The 25,470-nt window shown below is 37.6% G+C and overlaps 3 protein-coding genes across 7 annotated transcripts in view; 1 reads left to right on the forward strand and 2 right to left on the reverse strand.

The window, feature by feature from the left end:
- Positions 1-11,712, reverse strand: part of LOC123510651 (kelch domain-containing protein 2-like) — a 20,698-nt gene extending 8,986 nt beyond the window's left edge. For 3 of the 5 annotated variants that reach the window (XR_006676572.1, XM_045265975.1, XM_045265973.1), the window contains exons 1-8: positions 11,483-11,711; positions 5,666-5,766; positions 4,631-4,719; positions 3,870-4,020; positions 3,601-3,728; positions 3,015-3,186; positions 2,813-2,931; positions 1,357-1,517 (exon numbers count right to left, since the gene is read on the reverse strand). Coding sequence is in view for 3 of the 5 variants with exons in the window: in XM_045265975.1 (XP_045121910.1) it covers positions 1,357-1,517; positions 2,813-2,931; positions 3,015-3,186; positions 3,601-3,728; positions 3,870-4,020; positions 4,631-4,719; positions 5,666-5,766; positions 11,483-11,596 (1,035 nt within the window). In the remaining 2 variants the exon portion in view is untranslated. Of the gene's footprint in view, positions 1-1,356; positions 1,518-2,812; positions 2,932-3,014; positions 3,187-3,600; positions 3,729-3,869; positions 4,021-4,630; positions 4,720-5,576; positions 5,767-11,482 lie in introns of those variants that run through there. The other 2 variants (XR_006676573.1, XM_045265974.1) reach the window with 2 other exon arrangements.
- A 628-nt stretch (positions 11,713-12,340) lies between these two features.
- Positions 12,341-18,781, forward strand: LOC123510653 (thioredoxin-2-like). Its single transcript, XM_045265976.1, has 4 exons — positions 12,341-12,514; positions 15,084-15,188; positions 16,979-17,104; positions 18,474-18,781. The coding sequence occupies exons 1-4, from the start codon at positions 12,491-12,493 to the stop codon at positions 18,534-18,536; spliced, it is 318 nt and encodes a 105-aa protein (XP_045121911.1). The 5' UTR covers positions 12,341-12,490; the 3' UTR covers positions 18,537-18,781.
- Positions 18,782-19,114: 333 nt separating this feature from the next.
- The window catches only part of LOC123510650 (sortilin-related receptor-like), a 32,433-nt gene continuing 26,077 nt past the window's right edge, over positions 19,115-25,470 (reverse strand). Inside the window, exons 32-37 of the mRNA XM_045265972.1 lie at positions 24,744-24,926; positions 23,336-23,461; positions 22,482-22,747; positions 22,030-22,220; positions 21,413-21,610; positions 19,115-20,473 (exon numbers count right to left, since the gene is read on the reverse strand). Coding sequence (XP_045121907.1) covers positions 20,409-20,473; positions 21,413-21,610; positions 22,030-22,220; positions 22,482-22,747; positions 23,336-23,461; positions 24,744-24,926 — 1,029 coding nt within the window. The 3' untranslated portion in view covers positions 19,115-20,408. The remainder of the gene's footprint in view (positions 20,474-21,412; positions 21,611-22,029; positions 22,221-22,481; positions 22,748-23,335; positions 23,462-24,743; positions 24,927-25,470) is intronic.

Consider the following 25,470-nt stretch of genomic DNA (forward strand, 5'->3'; position numbering starts at 1 on the left):
CATTCATATTTCCCTTGCCCAGTATTCTTGATGTGAAAAAACAAAGGTGGTCACTGCACTGCATTCCATTTCCCTCATAAATAAAGTGCACATAATTTTTCATTGATTTCTTGATCTTTGCCTCAATCAACATTTCAGCACTTCATCTTGTGGTGCATTGCTTGGTTCAGCTGCCTGTGTTGTCTAGGGATTATGCAGTCTAGTTACTGCACCTGATGGTCACCCCTAATCTGCTCCTTCCTATGACAGGTGTTAGCAAAGATTAGAAACACAAGGCATGCTAAGAAACCCCTTATCTGTATTCCTAAGATACACATGTCTTTGAGTATTCATGTTTCCTGGAATTTAATCACATTTTGAGGCTGATACGACACAAAGGGCAAGTCCGTAATACAAACAGCATTACTAGAATCTGGAGGGGTTAATTTGCAATATTCTTTGTGAAGCAACTGCAAGACAAAGTGTGTAAATATATTCCAAAATTATAAAAACTGGGGATACACAGCAATAGTTTTTGGAGCATTGTCTCACTGTAGGAACAAGTGAATGAATATATTACAAACTCTCACATTAGAAATAATGAACACTTTATATACCAGGATTTCAGATAAGTGATTCGCAGCCTGCACTTCAAAGACCAGGGCTCATATTCTCAAACACTTGTATGCTTCACCACCACTATTTCAAAAGGCTTTACCTAAATTTACACAGGTTTCTTAAGGTGCTTTTATGGTTCTAGAGGCAGAGTGACAAGATTTATGTGTTATTTACTGGAGAAACACTCGAGAACTGCGCTGATCATCTCTATGGCCTTGCTTGGAAAACAGTAGTGGTGAGAGAGTAAAGCGTTTCTGAATATGGACCAAGAATTTCAGATGAGAGTCCCAGCCTATCACAGCAAGAAGCAGTACGATGAGATGAGAGGGCAAGCCATGCATCATTAACATTGCAAGCTTAGACACACAGCATCACAAACACAAACCTTCAACCTTGTGTGATCTGGTAAACTATTCTCAATTCCTTCATGAAAAAATATGCAGCAAGTTTAAACACACTCTTCCATTTATAAGTACAAAAAGTAAACACAACATTGACCTCAAAACACAAACATGCATACATTTCCTCTCCTTTGACTGAGTAAATCATCTTGCATTCTGCCATACAACACACACATTCACATTAATCTCATAAACATTCCTTCATCCAGAAACAAAAATAAACATACCTTTGGCTTCAAAATACACATAAACCTTTGACCTTGAGTACTCCAGCAAAGTGTCCTGAATCACACTCTTCCATTCATAAAACAAACAAATAAATATATCTTTGGCCTCAAAAAAACACAAATACACATACCTTTGGCCTCGTGTGATCCAGCAAATTGTTCTGAATTCCCCCATAAAACGTTATTTCACCCGGATGGGCGACGGCTGCAGTGTGCCAGAGCCGAGAGCTGGCACGTGGTTTGGGGGTCCTGCACCACTTCCTGCTTCTGATGTCCAGCAGCCAAATGTCGTCTGCATTGGAGGGCGTCCCAAAAGGTTACAACCACACACAGAACACTCACTCACTCACAACAATACTAAAGTAAGTTGTTTGTTAGTGGATATGGTTCAGGGTTTCATTCTCAAGTTATAAACGATCAACTAGAATATCAAAGCAAGTAATTCATTAGTGTATTTGGTTCAAGGTTCTCTCCAAGAAGTTGAAACAATACACATGTTAGTCATTAGTGATAACTTAAGGTTTTTCCAAAAATTTTTATAATCATCCACAGAAACATCAAACAACGTTTTTCTTTCATTAATGTACTGGTACATGGTTCAAGATTCCCCCAAATAGTTTATAGCCCTGCACTGGAACATTAAACCAACCCATTCATTAGTGTACACAATTCAGGTCCACCATAGAATTCCAGTGAGTAAAAAGCAACTTCAAAATGATAGCAAGACCTGGTTCGAGTGACGAAAACATAAAAAAACAGCAAGGTAGTGGACTTAAATTATAGCCTCCACTCCCTGCCCACACACACACACACACACACACACACACACACACACACACACACACACTTATTCCTCAGGTGTCTACAGGGGAGAAGAACCACTTCTAGCAGCCCACACTACCTGAAGAGCCACTCGGCCAACCAGTCTCTCCCCATCAGGGTCTGAGAGCACAAGTGAAGTAACTACCTTCACATCACACACCAACTGAGAAGTATGTACTCCTTGCAGTATTGGAATGCAAGGTTACTATTAGCATTAGTTATCACAAGGCAATCTCACTCAACTGTAATGTCTAAGTCTGTTATTTAATGCTAGTCAGAGGAAGGAGCAGATTATCATTATCATCATTTTACACTCTTATTTTTCCCTATGGGGTTGTATGGCTTATGAGTCTTTCCTACTCTATAGGTTACACTTGTAGGTAGAAACTTGGATAAGCAGGCAGGTATAAACTTGCGGAAAAAAGCAAATATTCTTCTTATATATATATATATATATATATATATATATATATATATATATATATATATATATATATATATATATATATATATATATATATATATTCACCATTTCATAACTCAAATCTGTCACTCTTTGAGTCACTCAGGAGAGCAAAGAGATTCATTATAAGAGATATAAAGTAAAAAAATCTCTTTAAATAGATCTCCATCATTTCAGAATTCAAATCTTTTGATTTGATCAACTAAGCCAAGAAAGTATAAGAGATACAATATATAATACAATAACAGATACAACACTAAAAGAGATTCAACATTGCAAGAACAGAGAATCCAGTGCCTTACTTAGAACTTGTTCTGAAGAGTTGAATCCTCCATACACCACAGCCTTATTCTCTGATACAAACTTGAACGTGTGCCAAGACCGGCCATCGGGGACCTCTTGCAGGGTGTCGTCCATCAAGCTGTAACACACAAAGTAACTTAGAGGAAGCCACAACAACCATTCTAGACCATTCAACACTCTACAACAAACCAATGCACTTACTTTCCACTCCACGTCCAGTTCCTAAGATCTAAGCAGTGCAGTTCATTCATTCTTGCATTCTTAAATCTACCACCAAATATGTACACCTTGTCCCCACACACGTCTGCTGCATGTGCTGCTCGGGGGGTCGGCTTCACCCCCTTCGTTCTGGGCCACATCCATACGTTATTGTCTGGAAATTACCGGCATATCAGACCCATGTTTGCTTTTCATCTGGAGTGACAAAGCTGGAAAGAATATTGGAGGTAAGAATGTTACAATATTTCTGGTGTTCTCATTTCAAGTGACGAGATGGAAAGGAAACTGGAGGTAAGAATATTACAATATTTTGGGGGTTTTCATTTCAAGTGACAAAAATTGAAAGAAAACTGGAGCTGTATAAAATTACCAAATAGTAGCCAAAGTGAACATGGAAATGAGTCATGGTACTTAAGGGTTAAACACAATAGGATAACTTCACCAGCAGAGCATAAGTAAGGTAGTAACATAGTAGTAAACCAGCTAACCAACCACTGTAATCTTCCAAACACTCAAACACACTTCAACACAACAGGATAGCTTCACCAGCAGAGCATAAGTAAGGTACCTATGTCATAGTAGACCAGCTGATCAATCCAGCCACTGTAGTAAACATCGTCCCTTACAAAGTTGACGATGACTTCTTCCACCCGACTTGAGTTTATGGCCGGACCAAAGCCACCAAACACAAAAAACCTAAAATACACAAAAAATTAAGAGGATGAATAAAATTTTTCCTACAATTATTAACCATTCTGAGATCTTCCTTCTTGCTCCAGTATCATACAGGTAAAAATGTGTCCCAGTATTGAAGGGGCTGACCATCCCCTTTGTTACCTATTATTGTGGACCCAGCAGGCAGCTTTGTCACAGGGGAAGGGAGGCATCCCCTCAGGCCGGAGCAACTTCCAAGTCAGTGTGGGGAGATGAAGACGCCAAAGGGAATTGAGATTATTTTCCATATTATCAGATGCAATGTTTGCCCAGCCTGGAAAAGGAGAACCATTAGAATGCTGGTAGGTCTTATCATGACTACATCGGTGTTAAAATAAAGAATGTGTGTATTTTGTGCTAAGTAAAGTTTGTAAGGACAGAAGTATTAGAATGCTTCATCATTTATCTGCTAATCTGTGTATTTTGTACTGTATAAAGCCTATAAGTAGAATTATCAGAATCTTGAGTGGTTTACCTGCTTATCTGTATGTTCTGTTCTGAGTGAAGCTTATAAGGTGGAGAATCACTAGAAGCCTGCATGATTTATCTACTTATCTGTATATTTTGCATAGTGAAACTTGTAATAACTTGTAATACAATCCAATAAGAAGTATTGTACTCTAATTAAAAGTATAAGATGGAAGTTGTTTTGTTTTATAATTCTCTAGGAAAATACAGGGAAAGAAAACTTCATCCTAGAGAACATAACTTCTCTCTGTGGCCTTTAATCAAACATAAAACAGAATAATAAATTCTACACCATCAATGAAGAGAAAAACTGAAAAAACTCATTCATGATATATATTCTAACTAATTCTCTTGTGGCCTCTAAAAACAGTGTAATTAGAGCCACAGAGATCTCACAAGCCAGGCCTTACACGAACCTCCAAACATGTACATGTGATCTTCGTGGACGGCCGCACAGGAGCCGGAGAGCTGCTGTGGAATGTCCCCGCGGCTCATCTTCCTCGTCCTGGTGAGAACAGTGGTGTTGAAAGAAGTAGGAAACGAGTGAAGTGCATTTTGAAGACTGGCTGAATACAGTGAATGTTTGGTTGAACTGCATCAAGGTCAAGGTTGGAGCATCTTATCATGTATCAAAGGAAAAGTTGGCTTTGAATCACAGAGGAAGTTAAAAGTACATGACTTGCATCTTAAATACCCCCAAAAATTGTGTTAGCATTTGGCAGAATTTGAAGATCAATGGTAAGAGCTGAGTCTTACATATCTATAGAGATTTGAAATGGAAAATCATGGAAGTTAAAAGTAAGTGACTTGCATGTTAAGTATCCAAAGAAAATGATGACAAGACTCAATAAGATATAAAGGCAAGAGTGAATGTGACAGACATGTATCCTGTCAAGAGACCAATGGTGCTTAAATTATAAAGTATCAAATATAAAGTATAGCCTGAGTGACTTGCATTCTGATGAACTAAAGGAAATAATGCTTGAATTAACAATGAAGAAGATGGATGTTGCCATGTCAAGAGAGATAAATGGCATTAACCCTTCAGTAATGGGACACATTTTTACCTTGAGATTTGTGTACGATTAGACCATTTTATTGACATTAAAAAGAGTCTATGGAGATTGGAAGATTAATGGCCACAGTCTTCACTATTTCAATCCCCAAATAAGTTTCTAAAGCTGTGTAAAATCACCAAATAGTAAGCCTGATAAAAATGAAACATGTCATAGTACTGAAGGGGTTAAAGACATGAGGAAAGCAAAACTCAGACAAATGATAAGAATGAATGTAACAACTATGGATGTTATCAAGAGAAACAAACACCATTAGAACACAGAGAAGCCAGAAATAAAAACATACCTTGATTTTTTGAAGACGACAAGGAACATTACACGAGGAGTAAATAAAAGTATGAAAATCAGCATGAGTGTGATAGTTACGCATCTCACCATGTGCTGAGGAGCGGATCAAACACCCACACGTCAATGGCACTGTGGTAGGATGACTTGCTGTTGGTCATCAAGGTGTAAGGTCGCGAGTGGGGCAGCTCCTGATATAGAGAGAGAGAGAGAGAGAGAGAGAGAGAGAGAGAGAGAGAGAGAGAGAGAGAGAGAGAGAGAGAGAGAGAGAGAGAGAGAGAGAGAGAGAGAGAGAGAGAGAGAGAGAGAGACTGTTGCAGTTAGAGTATACTATTAATAGCAATGATGTTTCCTACAGCCTGCCACATGCACATTTGAGACAGTTGATTTACCAGAGAGCAATCTTGTAGCCTTCAGTTTCCGTGACAACTGCAATACAAGTTGTGTATCACTGATACGAGAAGCAATGTTCACAATCTACACCATCAATGTATTCTTGTAAAAAGTTATTAATTCTTTTTTTATTTTTCTTTCTTTTTAAGTATGTGTATAGTGTTGATCAGCCAGCCAGTCAGTGAGTGAGTGAGTGAGTGAGTGAGCCAGTTAGCCAGCCAGCCAGCCAGTCAGTGAGTGAGTGACTGAGTGAGCCAGTTAGCCAGCCAGCCAGCCAGCCAGCCAACCATTACCACTATCATTACTGTCACAACTACCTATATTAATCATTATCATTATGCTGCATCATATATTCACCACCACACAAGTACAGAGGCACACACACTTTGGTAACCAGCACAAAGACTGCATAAGGTTGTAGTAAAGGGTATAGTGATGCAGTGTATCCCTTACAAAGATATAAGGCAGAGAAACAGGAAGCCATTATGGTGGACTCATGAGATAGGTAGCCAGATCAGAGAGAAGAAGAGGGCATACAGAGAGTTGCAGAAAAGTGGGGAAGATGTAGATTTGATTAGGTACAGACAGGTCAGAGATGATTTGAGTAAGGTTATAAAAAAAAGTAAAAGGCAGGCAGAGATAAAACTAGCTAGAGCTGGGAGTAAAGATCCCAAAAAATTATATAGTTATTACAAGGTCAGTGATAAAAGAAATAAGGATAGGATTGGACCACTCAGAAAAGATGGTGTAGTAGTGGATCAAAATGAAGACATAGTAGAATTATTGAATGAACAATTTTCTTCAGTATTTACTAGGAAAGAATAGGAAATCCTGTTACAAACAGTGCGACGAGTAGTTTAAGAGCTTTAGAAAATATTGATATAAAACCGGGAATTATTAGGAAATTTATTCTTGAACTAGACGATAGGAAAGCTAGTGGTCCTGATGAGCTACATGCCAGAGTACTTAGGGAGGGTGTAGACAGTATTTCTGAAGCACTTAAGTTAATCTTTGAAAGATCACTTAGGTTTGCTGAGATACCTCAGGACTGGAAGTTAGCTAATGTTACTCCAATATTTAAAAAGGTAGGAAGGATGATGCGAATAATTATAGACCGATCAGTTTAACTAGTATAGTATGTAAGATACTAGAGAAAATCATTAAGGGTAGTATTTGGGAGCATTTAAATGAGAATAGATTAATTAGAGATACCCAACATGGCTTTAGATCAGGGAGGTCCTGTCTTACAAATTTGCTCGATATCTTAGAATATATTACCAAGGAGTTAGATGATGGAAATAGCATAGATGTTATATATCTAGATTTTAGCAAGGCGTTTGATAAGGTACCGCATAGGAGGCTAGTGTACAAATTGAGACTACATGGGATAGGGGTAGGTTAGTTGATTGGATTAGTGAATGGCTTTCTGATAGGAAACAGAGAGTAGTATTAAATGGGGCAATGTCTGAGTGGAAGGAAGTGGTTAGTGGGGTACCCCAAGGATCAGTGCTAGGACCTCTTCTTTTCTTGGTGTACATTAACGATTTAGATATAGGAATTAGTAGCAAAGTATCAAAGTTTGCAGATGATACTAAGATAGCATGTGCAGTACAGGGTGAAAAGGACAATTACAGAATACAACGAGACCTGGACAGGCTGATAGCATGGGCAGACAGGTGGCAGATGGAGTTTAATTCTAAAAGTGTCAGGTTATGCATTTAGGTAAAGACAACACAAACTTTAACTATGAGATGGAGGGATGTTGGCTAGAGGCAGTAGAGGAAGGAAAGGATTTAGGAGTAGTGATAGACAGGACTATGAAATTTTCAAAGCAATGTTTAGAAGCAAGAAATAGGGCAAATAGGATCCTGGGTTTTATAAATAGAAATGTTAGTTATAAAAGTAAGGAAGTGGTGCGTAGCTTATATAATTCCTATGTTAGGCCCCATTTAGAGTATTGCATACAGGCCTGGTCACCCCACTATAGGCAGGATATCAACATGTTAGAAGCAGTTCAGAGAAGAGCAACTAAGATGATACCAGCTTTGAAGCGCCTGGAGTATAGAGATAGATTAAAGGAATTAAACATGTTTTCATTTGAGAGGAGAAAGAGGGGATATGATAGAGTGGTGGTGGTGGTGGTGGTGGTGGTGGTGGTGGTGGTGGTGGTGGTGAAATAATTGAAAATTGAAATAAAGACAAAAAGAAGAAACTAACCAAAATTTTCCTTGAATGATGCAAGTGTCACATCAACAACTAAAATAAACCTTGGCTGTTACATTTCACCCAAACAACGGTTAAGCAACGCCTCTCGTAACAAAGACAAAAAAAAAAAAAATCAAATAAAAATAAATAAATAAATAAATAATTAAATAAATAAATAAATAAAAAAAAAAATAAATGGAGTAATATACATAAACTGATGAGAAAAATGTTTCATGTAAAGGCCAGAACATACACAACCCTTTACTAATTAACACCCAGAAATATATCAAGAAAACAACAGGAAAAGCATCAAACAACACAAAAATCATGCCTTTCAAAATAAACAAGACCAAGGAAATGAAAATATGATAATAGAAACGGAAAAAAAAAAAAAAATATATGAACAAGTGTCAAATAACAGAAATAACCCTTTATCAAGAAAAACAACAAAAAGAGCATGAAATCACATCCTTTCAAAACAAACAAACAAGACCAAGGAAATGAAAAAAATATAACAGAGAGAGAAAAACACAAACATGGACAACACCAATAATATAACATCAAAACCCTTTTCTGATTAACACCACAAAATATATCAGGGAAAAAACAAGAAAAGCATGAAATAACATCAAAATCACGTCTTTCAAAAACAAGACCATGGAAAAAAAAATATACTAAAAACCATGGACAACAGCAACAAAAATAACATCAAAAGCTTTTTCTGAATAACTCACCTGGTTAGCCACCCTTAGCTCCCAAACCAGAAAAATACAACGAAGAGTAGGAAAAAGGTAGCTAGGAAAATGGGTATGCCAGTCAACTTTAGATGTAGATTACTGGATAATTGTAACAAACTGTGAGTGGACTGGAATGTGTGCAGCCTTGTTAACTGTGGTTTTTATGTGCATGTGGAAGCGTAAAGAAGTGTCAACCAGTACACCAAGATCCTTGTGGGCATTAACCTTTTGTATATCTGTACTATTGAGTGAGTAGGTGTTATATGGGCCTATGTCTTGCTCTGGAAAAGTGCCTCTGTTGAATCTCAGTGTGACACACTTATCTATATTTAAAGAAAGCCCCCAGGAGTTAGATATTCTATATATAGAGTTGATATCACGTTGGCAGTTAGATATGTCAACAACTGTGTGGGTGTGCGGCAAGTTACGAATGGGCAGATAAATCTTTAGATCGTCAGCAAATATTTTGCAATCACTCTTTATGTAAGACGGTAAGTGGTTTACATAGATAATAAAAAGTAAAGGACCGAGAACTGAACCCTGGGGTACTCCACTGGGGATTAACTTGTGACTGCTTGGGACGCCTGTAACAGAGACAGACATTGTTCACTGAGTGAGGAAGTCTTTGATCCACTGTAGGAGGACACCAGAGATGCCAAGACAGGAAAGTTTTTGTAGGAGAATAGTGTGGTTGACAACATCAAATGCTTTAGAAAAATCAAACAGAATTAAGTCTACTGTATATCCACTGTCTAGCCATGATGTGATAGAGTTGTAAGTAAGCAGTAGTTGGTCCTCAGTTGATCTCCCACTCCTGAAGCCAAACTGGTCTGTAGATAAAATGCCATTACTATTAAGATATTCTGTAAGACCGTCAACCACTATGCACTCAAGAGTCTTGCAACACACTGATGTTAGGCTTATTGGTCTATAGTTTAACGGCTGATGGTGGGAGCCTTTTTTGAAAATAGGGGTAATTTGAGATACTTTCCACTTCCTAGGAAGTATGCCTGTTAACATTGACTTCTTAGAAATAAGAAAGAGTGGAAAAGTTAGATTTGGGCAAGACTTTAACAGTTGAGGGTGAATACCATCCGGGCCCATACTGGAGTTAGGGTCTAGTAGAGAGAGTTTCTGACGAATGTCTTCCTGTTGTATGTCAATATGTGCAATTTGGGAGTCGCTATGTTGGTGAGGAGCAGGATACAAGTTTTTGTTCTCAAAAACAGAGGCAAAACTGTCAGCAAATAACTCAGCCATCTGATAACAGTCAGTAGTTAATGATCCATCTGTTAACTTTAAAGGACCTACTGTGGGGTCACAAACTTTTTTCTTGTGCACATACTGATGCAGAGCTTTAGGGTTATGACGCAAGTTTTTTATAAGAGCCTCTTCATGTTCTTTTTGGGAAATAATGTGGAAGTTTCTGAATTGAGAATTAACATGATTAAAATTATTTAAAGCAATTTGAGCTTGAGGGGAGCGACGACCATGTGTAGCCTTTTGTAATTTGTATGATGACCATAATCTTTTTCGCTCTCTTTTTAACTGGTGGGGAGGCTTGAAGGTTTTAAAAGTGGGTTTGGAAGGCTTTAGTGGTACATAGAAATCTATAAGAGGTGTGACAATGTCAAGAAACTTTTCATACATTAGATCAGATGAAAGATAAGCAAGTTCAAAATCCCAGTCAACATTGGAAAGGTAAGTGTTGATTTTATTATATTTTGCTTTGTTCCATGCTCTCTTAGTGGGAACTGTAGCAGAGTCAGAGTTAGTAGAAAAGAAATAGTCAAGTAATATAGGAACATGACCACATCCAGGCATAGGGCAGAGTGAGGTAATAGTTCCCACTCTATCAAGCTCAGATGTAAATACTAAATCTAGTGTGTTACCCGATGGGTAAAAAGTTGAGAAATTAACCCATTGCTTAAGGCCAAGAGATATGAAACAATTCATAAAATGTTGAGTAAAAATGTTATAATCTTTGTACATTGCTTCCTTCAAAGTCCAGTCAACAGCTGGTAGGTTAAAATCCCCCAAGATAACCACATCTTTGTTCAAACAATACTCCATAAGAAAGTTAACCAGGAGGTCATTTTCTAAGTGTGAATAAGAAGGTGGTCTGTAGACAACTATGACGTGTAATTTAAGGGATATGAGGTAAATAACGTGTACATTTGAACAGACAACTGGTATGGAGACAAACTCAAGTGTGTTCCTTACATAGAATGCTACACCATGTTTATGTGTTATACCCGTAGTGTCTGTGCAAACTATGTTGTAGCCTTGAACAGAACACTACAATATATATATATATATATATATATATATATATATATATATATATATATATATATATATATATATATATAAAGTAGCAACAGATCAAATTAACACTAAAAATCATGTCTTTCAAAACAAACAATACCAAAGAGAAAAAAAAAAAACATTGGAAAATAAATATAACTGACCCGCCGCGGACTCTAGTCAAGTAATACCCACACCACAAGAAGAGGAGACAAATTCCAGTAAAATAGATCGAAATACACTCACACACAGCAAAACCACTCACCATATAGCCTCCCCAAACATAGAGTCTCTTATTGTGGGCCACCATGACATGTCCAGCCCTTCTGTGCACAAACTGGTATTCCTCCGGTGCCTGTCGTGTTTGGGACGTGTCCATCTCCCTCCTCTCTCCCGCTCCTAACCTAATAATTTTCCTAAAGTAACAGCCAGCTAAGGTAAAGATGTTGGATAGACCCAGCTGGCAATCTTGATCCTGATGCTACAACTCCAACATTGGCTCGGAACATCTTTTCTCTGGTTTTTCTCTATTTTTTCATCCCCCATACATGTTGTATTCTGTTTTCCTGGCAATATGAACGGTATTATAGTCCTCTTCTAATATATTTCAATAATTTTATACATTTTATTGCGTCGTGTGTGTGTGTGTGTGTGTGTGTGTGTTTACGTCATTCAGTAAGTAAAGAATGGAAGATGAAATAAAAGCACAAAAAAAATATATATATGCATCACGTAGAAAAAATTAAAGAAGGTTACGTGAAAATCAAGAGAGATTGAGGTGGAAAGATCAGGCAGAACGCCGCAGAAGCTGTGTTTAGGTAGGTTTACCATGAAATTTAGAAAAGTCACAAAATAAAACATAGTAAATAAAAAATAAACAAAATAAAAATATATACAAAGCACCCCTTAAAAAAGCAAAAGAAAAAGCTGTCACATTAAATAAATAAAAAATAAAATAAAGAGGAAAGTGGACAATAGCATATTTAGTATTTGATAAATTTGTTTCCGTACACTAAAAGAAAGATAAAAAAATAAAAATAAAAATAAAGCAACAAAAAATAAACAGAACAAAACGAATGAGGAAGATGATATGAGAAGAATTAAAAGGAAAACGGGCCCTTGGTGGCAGTTCCGGTGACCCTAGGCTCGTCGTAGGAGAGAAATAAAAGGAAAGTCCCCGCCAAGTCATCCTCACACGCTCTCCGTTTGCCCTACTGTGTGGCTGCTTCTGTGTCATCTCCCTGGTTCTCACCACCACCCTTAACACTCCACAATGGTCTACCAAGTGAAGGATAAGGCAAGTGTATCCTTCTAAATGAGTTTGTAATAAGGAGTCCATTTTTCCCATGCTGTCTCAGTTCTCGTGGTTTTTTGTTTCTGCTGATTGATTTTATTCCTTTTCGTTTTTCAGGTAATTGTTTTCGCCTGTTCGTTAAGTGCTAGACGGTTAAAATGTCCCAATTTCAGGTGTTTCTTTACGTAATCGGCAGGCACTTCCTTGTACTATTCCTTGTGTTAAGTTTTTTTTTTCCCATTTTGTTTCACTCACTATCGTATCCGGCTGCCCATTAAGGTCTAGGTGATTTAAAGGCCTTAATTCAATCTTTCCTCGGGTATTTAGCAGTGACAGTATTTCCCATGTATTCTGGTATTATTTTCTTTTTCCATTTAGATTATCGTATTAACCTAGTATTCATTAAGGCCTAGGTGGTTCAAAGGCCGTAATGCAATTTTTCATAGAGTATTTACCAGTGACAATAGTTTCCATGTATTCTGGTGCTATTTCCTTTTTTTTTTTTTTTTTTTTCATTTAGATTACGGTGTCAACCATTTGTTCATTAAGCTCAAGATGGTTCAAAGGCAGTAATTCAATCTTTCCTTGAATGTTTAACAGTGACAATAGTTTCCATATTTTCTGCTGCTATTTTCTTTCTTTTTCATTTAGATTACCGTGTCAACCTTTTGTTCATCAAGCTCAAGATGGTTCAAAGGCAGTAATTTTATCTTTCCTCGCGTTTTTAAAAGGTAGTAATGCAATCTTTCCTCAAATATTTAAGTGAATAGTTTCCATGTTTTCTGGTGCAATCTCTCTCTCTCTCTCTCTCTCTCTCTCTCTCTCTCTCTCTCTCTCTTTAAATTATAGTACCAGGCTATTCACAAACGACTAGGTGGTTAAGACGCCATAATTCCAGACGTTTCTAGAGATATTTGAGGATTACATAACATTTCCCTCGTGTTGTAGTCATTATTATCATTGTCCTTCACTCGTGTCTAGTAGCTGTCAGTCAAGTGTCAGGTGACGGGAGGGTGACCAGAGTGTGTATCTTAATTGAGTGTCATGAAGTGGTCTGTGGTAACTTGGAGACTGTGTTTTGTGTGGTTCCCGTGGTGATGTTAATGATTTTTGCTTCTTTCGACGTGGCCTTGATGCGTCACGGTATGCTGCGGGACTCATCATGAAATAGCGATTACTCATACTGTATATATATATATATATATATATATATATATATATATATATATATATATATATATATATATATATATATATATATATATTTCGTGTCTGGGAAATTCCTTAGCGCTCTCTCTCTCTCTCTCTCTCGTGTGTGTGTACTTATATATTTTGGGTCTTACAGTACAATGTAATTTCTTTTGCATATGTTTTGTTTCATGTTTAGGGGAGGCCGGGATGCTCCCACCACCTCCTTTGTTGTCTACTTTTGCAACAGGAAAGCCATCAATCAATCAATCTCTCTCTCTCTCTCTCTCTCTCTCTCTGAAAAATCTATGTATTGTTCTAATGCCTTCATTTTGTGACATGATAAGCAGCTCAGTGTTATCAGCAGGGTGTCATTTCCTTAATGCCTTTCCTCTCACATGATAAAGTATTCAGAATGGTGACAAGGGGGGATGATGTCATTCTGATAAATTTTCCTCATGCCACTACCTAAAAGATTACTTAGGTTTTGCAAGAGACTGGGATTGGCCTCCTTATTTATTTTCCTACTATTACACAGAAGAATTTCCTGGAGGGTGTGGTGTCATTCTGATAAATTTTCCTACTTTTTTTTTATGCAAGAGGGAAACCAGCCAAGGTAAAAAGAAGATAATTAAAATAAATAAATGAATAAACAAATAAATAAAATGAAAAAAATAAATAAATAATTAAAAGATCCACTTAAAATGCAAGTTCCCTAAAAGATCAATAAAGAGTTATCCAGAAGTTAGGGACAAATGTCTTGAAACCATTACCTCTAAGAGTGCTTAGAAGGCTTACAAGAGGCTGTGGTACTGCCTTCCAAATAAATTTTCCTACTAATAAATGGAAAACTACTTTGGTGGCTTACAAAAGGATACAATTTGTTGATCAATTTTCCTCCTACCATTTCATAGAAAAATGCTTTGAAGGTTTACAAGAGACTGTGGTACTGGCCTCCAAATAATTTTTTCCTATTACACGGAAAACTACTCAGGAGGCTTACAAAAGAATACAGTTTCCTGATCAATTTTCCTCTTATCATTACATAGAAAAGTTCTTTGAAGGCATACTAGAGGCTGTGGTACTGGCTTCCATATTAATTTTCTTTTTACAATAATTACACCAGTTTACCAGGGATGGAGTTTCCTGATTAGATTTTCTCTTACATTTAACTATAAGAGTGCTTAGAGGGTTTACAAGAGGATGTGATACTGGTTTTCATAATGATTTTCCTAAAAATACACAGGAAAGTGTTTTGAGTTTTACAAAAGGATGTTGTTTCCTGACCAATTTTTCTCTTAAGATTACCTAGAATAGTGCTTAGAAGAATTACAGGAGGAAGCAGTTACGTTAATCATTTTAATTTTTTGTCTGGCATTTACAGGAAGACTTTGACCAGCAGTTGAAGAATGCTGGACAGAAGCTTGTGGTGGTAGACTTCTATGCCACCTGGTGCGGACCCTGCAAGATCATCGCCCCCAAGATTCAGGTGCTAAGGAGTTATTCTTTAAAAAGCTGTCTCAGTGATATATCCTAAGACCATAACAATCTTATGACTCCCAAGTTTGTGGGTGTGTGTGTGTGTGTTTGACCTACTCTATAAAGCTCCTGTAGATTAATGAAATGCCCAAAGATGATGTTTTGTTGATTTGGGTTATGATTTAGTAGTGGGGTGGGTGTGTGCTTGTAGTTTTGGGAGAGACGTGTGTGTGCGTGTGTGTTAGTGTAGGGAATAGTCAGGTATTTGGTACTATAGAAGTAGATGGTATAGATAGTGTGGGTCAAGTAAGATACAGAGCTGGTGTGTGTGTGTGTGTCAGACTTCTTGAGTGTGCTAGTATTGGAGCACAAGTGGCAGGCAGGTGTGGATGTATTGCAACAAATGTGAAGTGGATGTAGGTTGCCTTGCTATTAGTCAGAGCAAACCAAACACACCCACTGCTTTATTGATTACCAACGTGGGGTTATGGAGGAGAGACAGAAGTGAATGGCAAAATTTTAGATGTTTTTATGTCTTATCTTATGGACTCCTAGCCCTTTCAATACTGGGACATATTTTACCTTGAGATTTGTGTACGATTAGACCATTTTATTGACATTAGGAAGGGTCTATGAAGGTCAGAAGATTAATAGCTAGAGCCTTCACTATTCTAATCCCCACATGAGTTTCTGAAGCTGTATAAAATCACCAAATAGCATGAAGGATTAATATAGAAATGTATCATAGCACTCAAGAGGTTGACAGGCTGTAGTGGAAGTGCATGGCTTGTGCAATAGTGACGAGTGTGTGGGAAACATTTTAAGATATCTTGGTGTTTTATCTTAATGGCTTAAGAGGCTCTAATGGAAGTGCAGGCTTTCAAGGGGGATGTTCCTGATTCTAGAGATAGCTTATTGATTTTGTACCTTTAACCTCTTGAGTACCGTAATGCATTTTCATATCCATTGTGGTTACTATTTGATTTTATACAGTTAGAAACTTGTGTGGGCATTAAAATAGTGGATTCTGGCCATTAATCTGATCTCCATAGACCCTTCCTAATGTAAAAAAATGGTCTAATTGTACTCAAATCTCAAGGTAACAATGCGTCACTTAAGGGATTAATAACTTGAGTCTTCTTAGGGGCCGAGGGAAGAGTGGTGTGAATGAATGTGAATGTGGAGGGTGTGTTTCTTGTCTTGGCCACTCCTTTTTTTGGAAGACAACCATGGCATATAAAATAGATCCAATTATTAAGGATATTTTTTAAAGATTGCAGTGACGGCTGTGGTTCAGTGTCCTCAATAAACTTGTGTGGAAACAGTCAAGATTCTTAAAGATATGTTCATAAAAATCACTGATCACTTAGCAAGACATATTCATCATTAGGAAACACCCTTTGGGAAGATATTTAATCAGCCTAACCTTGAAAGTTATCCTTATGAGGTAGAATGGATTTAACCTCTTCAGCACTGGGATGCATTTTTAGCATGATTTTTTTTTTTTTTTTTTTTTTTTTAATATGATTAGATCATTTTATTGACATTAGGAAAGGTCTTTAGAAGTCAGAAGATTAATGACCAGTCTTCACTATTTTATCCCCCCCCCTACCTCCTCCCATGAGTTTCTGATGCTGTATGAAATCGCCAAATGGAAACGAACATGGAAATGTGTCCTGGTACTGAAGAGGTTAACATGAGCTTTTTATCCCTTTAGTGCCAATCTTTAGTCTTGCCCTTTACAATTCACATGGACTCAAAATACAAGGCACTGTATAAAGAAAGTGTTTACCATTACAGGAGATGAGTGAGCAGATGAGTGACGTTGTGTTCCTGAAGGTGGACGTGGATGAGAATGACGAGGTTGCCGTGACCTATAAGGTGTCTTGCATGCCTACCTTCGTTTTCTTCAAGGCGGAGAAGAAAGTAAGTTCTGCTGATAGGATATGTTTGAAGACCTGTTCTCTTGATAGTTCATAAAGAAAGTTCAGTCTCCCATGTGTAGAGTAATAGAAAGAGTGATAAAATAAATTACACTGATAGGAAGTGTGTGAAGACCCATTTTCTGTATAGTTCGTAAAGAAAGTTCATTCTCTCATGTGTAGAGTAATAGTAAGAGTATTAAAGTAAGTGTTTAGGAGTGTGGAAAGATGTATTTTCATGACAGTTCATAAAGAGTGGGTTAAATCTTTCATATATGGAGGAACAGTGCTAACTAAATAGAATTAAAAGGTGCGGATGAAGATATGAAGTTATACTGAAAGAAAATGTGGGGGCTGAGGCAGAATGAAAGCAGACTCACCACAGGAAATTGAAAACAAGACAGGATGTTACTATCCTCAACATCCCATTACCGTTAGGGTTAGTGTGTGATAAGTGACTAAATATATCACGCAATGTTGTTTCTACATTTCTCATACCCTTTCCTCTCTCATCCAGCTGAGAGAGAGAGAGAGAGAGAGAGAGAGATGGGAGGGGGGACTAAGATGGAGGAGATAGTAAGGAGGCATGAAAAATGTAGAAACAAGGAGACAGTGTGGATGGGGAGGCAGGCTTTATTGACACATGACAATCTCTGACCCTTGATGTGTACTGTATCTCTTAAAATCCCTTAAGTTGATGTGTGACTTTAGCTGAAAACAAGAGTAGGAAGGCTGTTCAATGAAACAGCACACTGTCTGTACCTATATGTAAAAAATGCAACAATAGTCAAGCTTGGTCTGTTCCTTGTCAACCAGACCAACCTAAGCAAGTGTCTGTCCTTCACATTAACACCTCAGACCTTTTTGCTTCACCCTAGATTACTTTTTAATTGTTTATTTAAACTAGTTTGATTTATACATAAATTTGAGATAGTATTAACAAATATAAATGAAACCCTCTCCCCAAAAAGAGACAATGAAATAAAAAATACCAGTGGATTGAGTGAAAAAAGATAAGTAAATAAGTAAAGACTCCAACCTTGCCTGTGGCTGGTGGAGTGGGAAAAAAAAAAAAAAAAAAAAAAAAAACTTTATATCTTATCTTTTTTCTTATGACTTCTTCTCAATAAAAGCATCAAGCCGCTGTAGCACTAAATTGTCCACACTTCCATAATTGCAACTTTCATGTCTTATTAGTAGAACATTTTGGTGTAGAGGCACAATGAAATAGTGAAGAAGTTGTGTGACTCCTGACAAACTATTATTTTTGTGGGGTTAGAATGAGATGGAGTGATTGGTAAGTGTCCTGGGTCAGAATGGAGAGGTCAGTAGATAGTGTAGTTGATGCTAATAAACTCGTATTTTTTGTACAGGTGGACAGTTTCTCAGGAGCAAGTGAAGACAAGCTCCGTGAATTCATTGCAAAGCTGAAGTAATTGAAGAACAACGGCAGGATTTCCCTCAGGATCATCTCTAATCTCCACTAAACAAAATTAAAGCAGATTATAAAGACAATACCTAAATGCCGTACTTTGTCTCATAACCACAATCACTCATTTGATTTGTGCAAATTTTTTCTTGCAGTTTTATGATGTTCAACTGTGCCTACAACATTTTGTATTTTAACTTGTTGCTTTTATTTTGTTGTTTCAATAAAGAAGCTAATAAATAAAGCACCCCATTTATTGTTTCTGTATTTGACCTTTTTGTTGTGGCTTCCTCAAAAAATAATCAAAATTAGCAGATGAGAGAAAGCAAGGTGTCAATGAACACAAAACCTAAAAACAAGCAGTAAAGAGACTAAAAATGAGGATAATCATTTGAAGATACACACAGTAGAAAGAATTGAAGTTGAGAACATACAAAGCTTAAAAGTAAACTAAAAAAGTATTGAAATTATGATAAGATGAACAAAATGCTTGAAAGCTCTTGATGAATGACTTAAGAGAGTATCATCATAATTAAGGTGATGATGGGGTTTGCTTACTCTGTGGTGCATGTAAGACTCCAACAGTACTGTGTTTACTGCACCTTTATTATTATTTTTATCACATGTTTCTCAGAGGTCACTGATAGGTGACTTGTACAACAATATATCTGGCTACACCGACCGGCTTCATTACCTATTTCATGAATGATTATAATGCCCCTGTAGTGCCTTGTTACCAATAAACCTTTACTTTGACTGCAGTGACTTGTATTCAACCTATAGACAAGATTAGTGAAGTACAAAGAATAATTTCAAGACCACTGTGAACAAAGGGAGTAACTGATTACCTAACACATTCTGGTGTCCACAATTTGATTCATGTCAACATGCAGAACTTCAAAGTAACATATTATTACAAGTCAGAGTTCAAGACATGGCTATACTAAAAATGCACTTATCAAGAATATACTGTATACTGTTTTCAAGGCCCTCCATTATCAGGTCATAACCACAGCAATAAATCACTCAGCACAATGGTAAATTAAGAGAAGCACTAGTTGAGTACATACAACTAGTTATAAGATATATGTGCATGTAGAAACACTACCAGTGGCTGTCTTGGGTACAAGATTTGCTACACTCAAAACTGCAATTCAAGTAGCCTGTGTTCTCTTCCACTGTCTCTCGTATCCTCCCTCTCACTTCAGTCACATGATCAACTAAGAATATATGAATTGTCAGGTCTTAATACTAAATTGCTGGGGACTTAAGACTGGGATAAGGGTGAGCACAAAACACAGTGGGAGAGCAGGACTTCTGACCCTGACTACGAACATTAAAAAGAACCACATAAGGTTCCTGTACCTTTGACACCTCTGAATTACACAGACATTACTGTGTATGGCATCATGTTTTCAATAATATAATATGAAAAGTGGCTAGCTTTGCCATAACAAGCAAGCAGCATATCTGGACCTTAAAATGCAGAGCTAAGAAAAATATAAGTGGATAAAATAGTGTCTCCAAAGTAAAAATCCTACTCAGAGCTCTTGTAAGGCAAGAATCAATCCTGAAAGTTACACAGAAAGACAGAGGAGGAAAGAAAATTGCATCCTCTATTCCTAAGAGAAAGCCAGTGTTTCTATGTGGATGGAAGACAAGCAAAAGTCTTTTCTAAAACATTATAAATGAGATGAATAATAAGAAGTAGTATGCATTGACCTATAAAAAGATAATGTAATTAATATTACATAGCAATAAAACATATACATCATTATATACACCATAATTAAAATATACATCTCTATCACTTAAGCTAATCACTAACAGTGCTTATCTTATCTGTCAAGCAAGGATGAAATTGATGTGAGAAAGGCCACTAGGCGATGACCAGAGGCTCATCATCAGAAAACCCTCGGATCATGGGAGAATCATCATCCTCATCTGCAGGGCAACAGAAAGGAAAAATTATTTGTGAGAGCTTGTATGTGTCATCCTTTAACTTAACTGAAAAGCAAGAGGAATGTGGAAAGCAATGCATAAAAGAAATGAGTTGTGTGCAAGGGTAGCAAACAACACAAGTGAAATGTCTCCAATCAAGAGATGTACAATGTCACCATGGCTGTTTAACATCTTCATGCAGTGGTGTGAGTGGTGTGGTGAAAGTTAAGCTCATATTCTGAAACACTTCTTTGCTGCACCTTTACTATTTTCAAAGGGGTCTAGTTGAAGGACACAGGTTTTTAAGGATGTTTCTGTAATTCTAGTGACATGTTAACAATTCTCCTGCATTATCAATAAGAAAAATACCCCCTTTTTTTTTATAACTCAGCTAATTGTCTCTGCAGTCTTTGAAAATGGTTGCAGTGAGAAAGGAAAGCGTTTCTGAATATGGCACTTAATGCTACAATGTTGGAAGAGAACTGAGCCTGTTAACAGCTGAGGGTAAGAAATGGAATGTGAATCAATTGGTGTTTGCAGATGACACAGCATTGGTGGCAGATACAGAGAAGTAAATGCAAACCTTCCATGAATAAAAGGAACTGAAAAGCACCAAAATGTGACAAAGAATTAGTGCAGTAAAAATTAGTTAAGATGATTAGATAATTTATGGCAATAGCTTAAGTAGTAATAGTTTTTCATTTCATCATTTTTAACTAAGAAGAGATATGTTTCTCATCTTGATCTTAAGTTTAATAATAACATAGAAGTAGCAATAGCAGTAACAGTAGTAGATGTATTGTCCCTTTTTGACTCATGAACGTTGGTCTACAATTCAACAAGAGCAAAACACAAAACCAGCAACAAGAGTCATAATAACAGAATAGTAACATAATGTGGCAAGAATTTTTCCATCACATTCAACCTGAGAAAAGAGCTCACCAAGGTTATGATCTGTGGTGATGAGCGTGGTGCCTTGAGAGCTGTCGTAGTGAGTGTTGGTGAAGGCGATGATGGAGCGAGCTAAGCGGCGGTGTCTGACAGCCAAGATTCCAACCACCACCAGAAGAGCCACCACCACAAGGAATACTGACACACCAACACCCACTGCATTCGTCTGGGACAGCACCAACTCATCATCTGCAATATTTAAAAATATTAAGGGTGTATTTCTCTCAACACACACTGATTTTGGCAATAGATACATGCATATTCAAAATCTATTACTTGATGGGCAATAAAAGTTGGATATTCAATTTGACATGTGTTGGTGAAGCAAAGATATTGTTTGCAAGATTTAAGTATTAGGAATGTACTTCTCTAACACATGCTAGTACAAAATCTATTACTAAAAAGGGAAAAAAATACTGGATATCAAACTGGAGATAAAAAAAAAAACTGAAAAAGGTAAGATGCTTGACTAGTTTATAAAGAGAATGACTTGTGACTGAAATGCTACACAAATAAGAGGTAAACACAACTAGATACCCAACTTGTGACTGAAATACTACACACACACAGAAAACAAACACAACAGACTATTTGAGTGAAGACAATACCTAGTGGTTTCTCAATGCTGAGGTGGTGCGACCACTGGGAGAGGTAGCCATCAGCATCCTTCAAGGCCACGGCAGCATAGTACACCTTGCCTTTCTCCAGCGTCTCCACCACCAAGGGAGGCTTCGTGCACTTGTAAACCTCTGCATCACTCATGTTTAAGTTATGCGACAAGTGGAGGATGTAAGTGTAGCTGAGGGCATGAAACAACAGCAATTCATTAAGAGATGTATGTACAAGGACAATGAGATGAATACACAGATCATGCAGCGATGCCATAGAATACCTCACTTCTATTCTCTAATGAATTTCTGATTGGAGTAGAGAAAATCAGTATTGTTGAATACCTCAAAAACTCAATTTTTCCATCTATCAACTCAACACAGCATTCTAAACTCTGGTTATATTCCCACCATACTGTAAAGACCACACACTGAATTCAGCAACCACTCACTTCTTTGATGTTATTTCTTTGGGAAGGTTTGGACTGTCTCGCCAAAAGAAGGAGCTGTCCATGTAGGTGAGCTCAAATGGTGGTGGAATCTCTGGGCCGTTGCAGATGACAGGGTCACTCAAGACGGCATTGTTGGCAGCTGTGCTCATCTGAATGGAGTACCGGCCACCCCAGTGAATCTGTATGTAGTGTGACCGGGTGAGGTTCTTCTGACTCAAAAGCTGGTAGGAGGATGTCACGTTTCGGTTCGTCTCCGTTACAAACAGCTGCCGAGGGAGAGAGAGATTCAACAAAGAGACGTGGAGGGACTCAACACCAGACATTACCATCAGAAATGTCCCTATCTTTTGGCCTTCAAAAGGACCAGCAACTAAGTGGGCCTTTTCATTTTATTTTTGTTGCCTTTAGCTGGCTTTCCTCTTACACACACACACACACACACACACACACACACACACACACACACACACACACACACAAAAAAAAAAAAAAAAAAAAAAAACAGGATTAGGAATAAATGTCTAACTGGGTGCTGTTCTCTTGACTCAAAAGCAGGCATGAGTGCGTTGTATTTCAGGTCAGTCCAGGGAAAGATACATTCAATACATTAACACATCTGAGAATACAAGACTGAGTGTGTGTGATTCCTCTGACTAATTTTAGCTTGTCTCCATCACACACAAGATGAGGCACTCAACCCTCACAAAATTACATATATACATTCAAGAGTGCATTAAATTACTACCCACGGAGGATCTTCAGGTGATACGAGAACTTGCCTATAGCTTACATATATGAGTCAATCAGTGCTAAATATTTCTACCTTTGAAAGATGTTTAGTGATGAGAGCTTACCCTGTACTTCTGGTCATCACTGCTGTCATGGGGACAGGAGTCTTTCCATGTGATAGTCATGGTAATGTTGTTGAGACTGGCTTGTATGTTCCTGGGAGGAGCCTTTGCATCAGCACCCATCGAAACCTAGGTAGGAACACAAGAAAGTAAGGTGAGATGTAGGAAGCCATTAGATACACACATGGTGGCTGCTTTATAAGATAGACTCAAGTTCTCCCTATTACCTGATCTCCTACAGGTCTTTACTGACTCTGCACTAACAACCTGCTTAATGAGGCTATGAAAACAATGATAAAATAAGGTGAGATGTAGGATGCCATTACATATACACTTGGTGGTTGCTTTATAAGATATACTCACTAATTCTCCCTATTACCTGATCTCCAACAGGTTTTTACTGGCTCTGCATTAATGACCTGCTTAATGAGTAAATGAAAACAATAATAAGATATTAAATGAGATGTAGGATGCCATTAGATACACACTTGGCGGTTGCTTTATAAGATGGACACACTTATATCCATGTATCATCTCTATTGATACATCTGTCTATAATCTTCCAAAGGTCTTTACTGACTCTCAACTAACAACCTCATTACTGAGTTTATTTGTCATCTTACTCTCTATCTGAGAACTAATTTCTTTCTCATTTTTTTGCAAAGCTATTACTTAAACCACTTGAAACAATGATACTCTGTTCATACAAGAAAACACAAAACAAGATATTCTAAACTACTCTCATTCACTGTTCCTTCCTTTACTTTATTGACTCATTTTTCTTGATAGCATTTCACCAGGAACAAACTGAAGACATCCAAAATAATAGTGTTGAACAATAAAAATCCAGCCTGTTTTTTTTAATCTCCCAGTATGATCTACAATGAATAATCTCACCTGTTTTTCTTCCAGGATGATCTATACTGAATAATCCTACCTATTTTTCTCCCAGGGTGAGCTATACATAATAATTCCATTGTTTTTATTCCAAGGTGATCTAATAAGAATACTAATACCACCATTTTTTCTCCCAGAGTGATCTAAGCATCATAATCCCACTTGTTTTTATTCCAGGATGATCCCACCATTTTTTCTCCCAGGGTCATCTAATTATCATAGTCCCACTTATTTTTCTTCCCGGATGATCTAAGAGTACTAAGCCCATCTGTTTTTCTTCCAGTGTGATCTTTTAACCCCTTGCGTACCATGATGCATTTCCACATTCCTTCTGTTACTATTGGATGATTTTAAACGGCTTGAGAAACTTATGTGGGTGATTAGAATAGTGAAGACTGTGGCTCTTAATCTTCTGACCTCCATTGACCCTTCCTAATGTCAATAAAATGGTCTAATTGTACACAAATCTCAAGGTAAAAATGTGTCCCAGTATTGAAGGAGTTAAGAGTCCCACCTGTGTTTCTTCCCTGGGGCCGAGTCCGAAGGGTTGCTCCACCATCACTGCCACACGGTAAACCTCACATGCGTCCAGACCTCGGATGATGAAGGTTGTGTTGGTGGTGTTGGCCATGTGGGCGCTGTGCTTTAACTCGTTTATCGTCCTGCCCCACATCACACGATACACCCACGGAACATTCTATGGATAGTGAAGAAGTATGTTTCATTGGTTACCTTACCAAGCACAAACAGTAAAAACAAGTCTATGTATTTCACTAGTTCTTTTGCCCCATGATGTGATGTGTGCTTCCGTGGTACAGTGGAACCATGCGTGCTTTGGGGTTCGAAGGGTCTCCAAGTGCACGGGTTCGAATCCGTCCACGATCCGAGTGTAGGTTGGGCTTCCTCACTTGGAGCAAGGGTATCCTAGCAGGTGGGCTTTGAGATAGGAGGTACCTCAAAAAGTACCCCCTTTAGCCCAGAAATTCCCGTGAAAAGCCCACATGGTTATAAAAAAAAAAAAAAAAAAAAAAAAAATCTGACATGAATTGTACAAACGCTTATTTCATCAGTCATCTTGCTCCATATGACATAAAACCAATCACAAGTAATACAAAAAGTCTATGTCATTAGTTACTTTCTCCCACAATGTCATTAATCCATGAAATCTTGAATGAATAGTAAAAAAGTGCATATTTCATTGGTTGTTCTGCTTGATATGACACAAAATCAAGGCTGAATAG

The sequence above is a fragment of the Portunus trituberculatus genome, chromosome 29 (assembly GCF_017591435.1).
Source record: "Portunus trituberculatus isolate SZX2019 chromosome 29, ASM1759143v1, whole genome shotgun sequence".
Taxonomy (NCBI): Eukaryota; Metazoa; Arthropoda; class Malacostraca; order Decapoda; family Portunidae; genus Portunus; species Portunus trituberculatus.

Coding starts and splice junctions, on each gene's coding strand:
- LOC123510653 (XM_045265976.1), top strand. CDS start 12,491: ATGGTCTACCAAGTGAAGGATAAG. Junction 12,515..15,083: donor TCTACCAAGTGAAGGATAAG/GCAAGTGTATCC, acceptor TGGCATTTACAG/GAAGACTTTGACCAGCAGTT. Junction 15,189..16,978: donor TCATCGCCCCCAAGATTCAG/GTGCTAAGGAGT, acceptor TTACCATTACAG/GAGATGAGTGAGCAGATGAG.